General features: G+C 46.8%; 1 protein-coding gene across 1 annotated transcript in view; it reads right to left on the bottom strand.

The window, feature by feature from the left end:
- Positions 1-4112: 4112 nt before the first annotated feature.
- Positions 4113-5000, bottom strand: part of LOC135095211 (tenascin-like) — a 7246-nt gene continuing 6358 nt past the window's right edge. Inside the window, exon 10 of the mRNA XM_063995998.1 lies at positions 4113-4233. Coding sequence (XP_063852068.1) covers positions 4217-4233 — 17 coding nt within the window. The 3' untranslated portion in view covers positions 4113-4216. The remainder of the gene's footprint in view (positions 4234-5000) is intronic.

Genomic DNA, 5000 nt, shown 5'->3' with positions numbered 1-5000 from the left:
ATCAATCTATTAGTGGAATTGTTTTAAATAATACAGTTAGGTTAGGAAAATGGCCCGTCTTTCTTCAGGTGGAATTGCAAGACGGTAATTGGTATATTCTGCTTCTTGATGGAGGGTCCCATCAACTCAACCAACATCTTCAATTGTTCTGTGGTCATCCTAAAGAAGTCATAAAACTTCTCCGGATTATTGACCAAATCTGGGAACAAATGTCCAAAGCTCCCAAATTCAACTCTTCTAGAATTGATTGGATGCAGCCATATTCGTTGCCTCCGCCTCCGTCTACGCTTTCTCAGCCACAGCAACAATGCTATTTCTGCAACAGCAAAGACGTCCATACTCCTCGAAGGCTGCCTTGCTACTGAATGATGTGTTAATCAGATTCAGTCGGTTGGAACTATACCGATTCAAAATGACTCGAGTCAAATGATTCTCCATCAATTGAATCGATTCCATTCGCTTGGTGTAAACGCAGCCTTCTACTACTACTACTACTACTACTACTACTACTACTACTACTACTACTACTACTACTACTACTACTACTACTACTACTTCTACTACTACTACTACTACACTCAGTACATCACAGTAAAGCGGAAACAATTATTTCTCAGATTAGAGAGAGAGAGAGAGAGAGAGAGAGAGAGAGAGAGAGAGAGAGAGAGAGAGAGAGAGAGAGAGAGAGAGAGAGAGAGAGAGAGAGAGAGAGAGAGAGAGAGAGAGAGAGAGAGAGAGAGAGAGAGAGAGAGAGAGAGAGAGATGGGAAAAGTGAAACTCTCTCTCCAGTGGAGGTGGAGTGAAACTATTTCCATGGCAGCGCTGGGTGGAGGGAGTGGTGGGTGGGGAGGAGCCTTCTGCTGTGCTGTCCTGTCTCTCTTCCCTGTAGCTAGTTAGAAGTAGTTACCAAACAGCCTTGCAAGGACTAAAAGGTCTGTTGCTGTTTGGCTTTCCTTTGTATTCCTTTGTATTCTCCTCCTCTTCCTCCTCCTCCTCTTACTCCTCCTTTTCCTCCTCCTCCTCCTCCTCCTCCTGTTACTCCTCCTCCTCCTCATTTTCCTCCTCACCAATAATTAATAAAATAAAGATGAATACAAGTAATACCATAATTAAACACAATATTTCATGACATGGGAAGCCAAACAATAAATAAATAAGTAAACAAAACTGACAAATGAAACAACAACAACAACAACAACAACAACAACAACAACAACAACAACAACAACAACAAAGCTAACAAAAGATAAATAACAGGATTAAATCACCACGGATATATTTATATTTATTTATTTATTTATTTGTTTGTTTATTTATTACAGAGAAGGTTACAAAAAATAATAATTACAAGAAGAAGGAAGAAAGAGAGAAATATGAATAAAAGGAAAAAAAGAAAGAGATGGAAGAACAACAAGAACAAAGAGAGGAGGAGGAGGAGGAGGAGGAGGAGGAGGAGGAGGAGGAGGAGGAGATGATGAAGAAAGAGAAATATGAATAAAAGGAAAAAAAGAAAGAGATGGAAGAACAACAAGAACAAAGAGAGGAGGAGGAGGAGGAGGAGGAGGAGGAAGAGATGATGAAGAAAGAGAGAAATATGAATAAAAGGAAAAAAGAAAGAGGAGGAAGAACAACAAGAACAAAGAGAGGAAGAGGAGGAGGAGGAGGAGGAGGAGGAGGAGGAAGAGATGATGAAGAAAAGAGAAACATATTAACAACAAAATACTAAAAAAAAGAAAAAAAAACAGGATAAATAACAATAACAATAACAATGACAAGAAGAAGAAGAAGAAGAAGAAGAAGAAATAAAGCAGACTGTTTGATAAGGAGAGAGTAAGGAAAGAAGCGATTGGTGATGAGTGGCAGGAATGTAAACCTTTGAACCTTGTGTCAAGTCTCGTTAACCTAACAAGACAAGTCAGGTGAGGTGCAACAAGCCAGTAGGCCTACACGTGGCAGTCCCTGTGTGAAATATACCTGCCTATTTCCAGCTGTCCTCCCCATCCATCACCCCGTCTAATCTTCTCTCAAAGCTCCCTAAGACTCGCCACTAACAGCCTGCTGATTGCTGAGTCCGTTCCACTCATCTGCCACTCTGTTTGAGAACCAATTTCTTCAAGCATGAACCCGTTATTTCTTGTTCTGTCCTGGTTACTCATCCTGAGAATTTTGCTTACGTCTCCCTTGTTGTTACCCTTATACCACTTAAAGACTTCCATCAGGTCCCCTCTTAACCTACGTCTCTCTAAACAATGTAAATTTAACGGCTTCAGTCTCGCCTCGTAATTGAGTGATCCGCGCCAAGGGTAAAGTCACTGTACGGTGATATTCCAAGCTGGGCAGTGATCTGAACCTCCAGTGCTCCCTCCAGGTTCAGATTTCTCCCTTTAGGTTCTCTTTTCCCGCTATAAACAAAACAAGATATCCGAAGTTGACTGCCTCACTGTATGAAAAAGTCGTATACGACAACGCATTCTGTTTTCATGCAGACGTGAGAAGTGACCTTGTATGATACGAAACGCCTTTGTTGACTGCAAGTTTATTGAGATCTCCATGACAGAGAGTCCGCTGGGATTAAATGATGAAATAATTTGATTCTCTTGAGTGATGTGAACCTGAGTTTAAATTTATACCCCGACATTGTCACGACACTTCCCTTTGTAAGTTGACGTAACTCTTCATTTTGAAATCAGTGTAGGTCCTGCAGCGTTCCTGGATCCGTGCAGCAGCAGGTCCAGGCCACTCCCTTCAAGTGCCTCACCAGAGCGGTATGAGCCTGGCTGGAAGTCACTCCCCCTCACCTGCCTCTCTTCATCCCCTCCACCTTCAGAACATTCCCTCATTTTTTTCTTACAAAGAAAGTCACAAAACAATAACTGCTAAGTTGATTGCCTTCATTACATGAAAAGGTTTGATACCATTGTTTTATCCTCATTTGATAAGGCATTGTTTTATCCTCATGCGCATGTTAGGAAAAGTGACAGGTTATAAGCACCAGAACATAACTTCTCTGCTGATTATGAGCTGAAGAGAGAGACTCTCCATGAAGGGAAGTCCTCTGGGATTTAAAAGATTGACTGGGATGCAGTTTGACTATTTTATTGCAAAGACAAAAGCATCTGACAGATCACATGTCATTGCTCCTCATACAAACACATCGCAAATTCCTGTTGTTCAGAATCCTTTGAGACACACACACACACACACACACACACACACACACACACACACACACACACACACACTAAGAACACAAATAAGATGTTCCTGGCGGTTAGTTGGCAGCAGTGCTACCTAACTGGGGAGCCACACACAGTGAGTCATATGACAGCCAGCTTCTTGCACCCTCTTGTCCTCCTCCGTATGGATCACAATGGGCGTGTTGAGCAGGCAAGCTGCACCACCAATCTCTGCATCCGCTGCCCACACAGCATGAGCATGAGTTGATACGGTTGTTGCTCACGTGTCCTTCCTTCCCTGTCCTTCTGCCCTATATTATTTTCCAAGTGAGACTTGTGTTGCTGATTCAAGGTCAGCAACACACTGCAGCTGCTCCTGAAGGGAGGATGCATCCAAGTCACAATCAGATGCTTCACTGAGGCGTCTACACACCGAATAGCCTGGCTGGATGGACTTGAACAGGTAGCAGCACGGCAGGGCGACCATGCATCAAATTAAATGCACAAAACCCTCTTCATTTCTTCTTGCTTGTGATGAAAGCAAACACCACACCAGGCAGATCCCCCGGCCATCGAGCCTTCACCCCCACTCACACCTCCGGCAGGGATGCCTGGACTGTCCGGCTGCTTCGCTCAGCTGAACCGTTGGCTTGGGATGCCATCCACTGGTGATCCGCTGCTGCTCCACACCCAGACCACGCAGCTGCCTCGACACATTGTTCACAACTGTCGACCCTGCTCAGTGATCTGGACAGCTGCTGGCACGCCATGGCGACATACGGTCTCACAGATGAAGACAGCTACACTTCTGGCAGTCTTGTCCTTCAGCGGTTGTGCTTCATTCAGTCCGTTTGGTGAAGTAGTCCTCCATGATCGCCACGCAGACACAGCCCTCCTGTGATGGCGTCAAGCGTGGACACGTCTTTGCCAACTTATTTCCATGGTTTTGTGGGGGGGAGGGGTGGGTGCAGAGTGCAGGGCCGGTGACGTCTTCTGGAACCAACACCAGCCTTGTTGTGGTAGCGATCACGTGCTGCTGGCTACTTCTTCACATCAGCTGTAACACCAGGCCACCAAAATCTGTGCTGTAATCTACTCACATAACTAAAATGCACTCAGTTATACTGACTAAAGATGCTGTGAATGATTGAATCACTGAATGTGCAGTGCCCGCGCGCACGCGCAGTGCTCGTGAGCCTCCGCCACGGGTGTGGAGAGGCGACTGTGACCGCGGTGGGCCGGTGGAAGCCCCTGTAATCAAAGGGTGCTTGACGGGCCGTCATTCTGTTCCCGCTACCCGTCATTACCTCACAAATACTCAGTCGACCTCACCGCAATAGAAAGTGAGGCTTCAGTTCATTAGGTAATCGTGCAGGAGGAGAAGGTTTTGAAGGCCCGCCGCACCGTCACGGCGCAGTCAGTTCGCACACGCCAGGCTCAGTGTGCCGCGGCAAGCTGCAGCGCCCGCCTGTTGGTGTGGACGGTGCGGCGGTGTGTGAACCTCTGGTGTTGTGTTACACGTGTCCCCACGTGTAACACAACACGGTGCGTGACACGGGAGTGGCGTGTGGTGGTGACCGGCGCGGCGGTGAGGGATGGACGTGGTGGTGCAGGGCGGTGAAGTGCTGCAGCAGTTCTGTACAGGCGGCGGTGAGGCAGCGGGCAGGGCGGCGTGGGGACGTGACGTGACGTGACGCAGGCGGCACGTGAAGGTGCTGCTGAGGAGTGTATGGTGGTGGTGGTGGTGGTGGTGGTGGAGGTGCTGGTGATGGGTGTGTCGCCTGTGGTGGTGGCGGTGGTGATGGTGGGTGTGTTGGCTGTGAT

The sequence above is a fragment of the Scylla paramamosain genome, chromosome 48, assembly GCF_035594125.1.
Source record: "Scylla paramamosain isolate STU-SP2022 chromosome 48, ASM3559412v1, whole genome shotgun sequence".
Taxonomy (NCBI): Eukaryota; Metazoa; Arthropoda; class Malacostraca; order Decapoda; family Portunidae; genus Scylla; species Scylla paramamosain.
The sequence above is the reverse complement of the archived record's forward strand: the minus strand, read 5'-3'. Positions and strand labels throughout refer to the sequence as shown.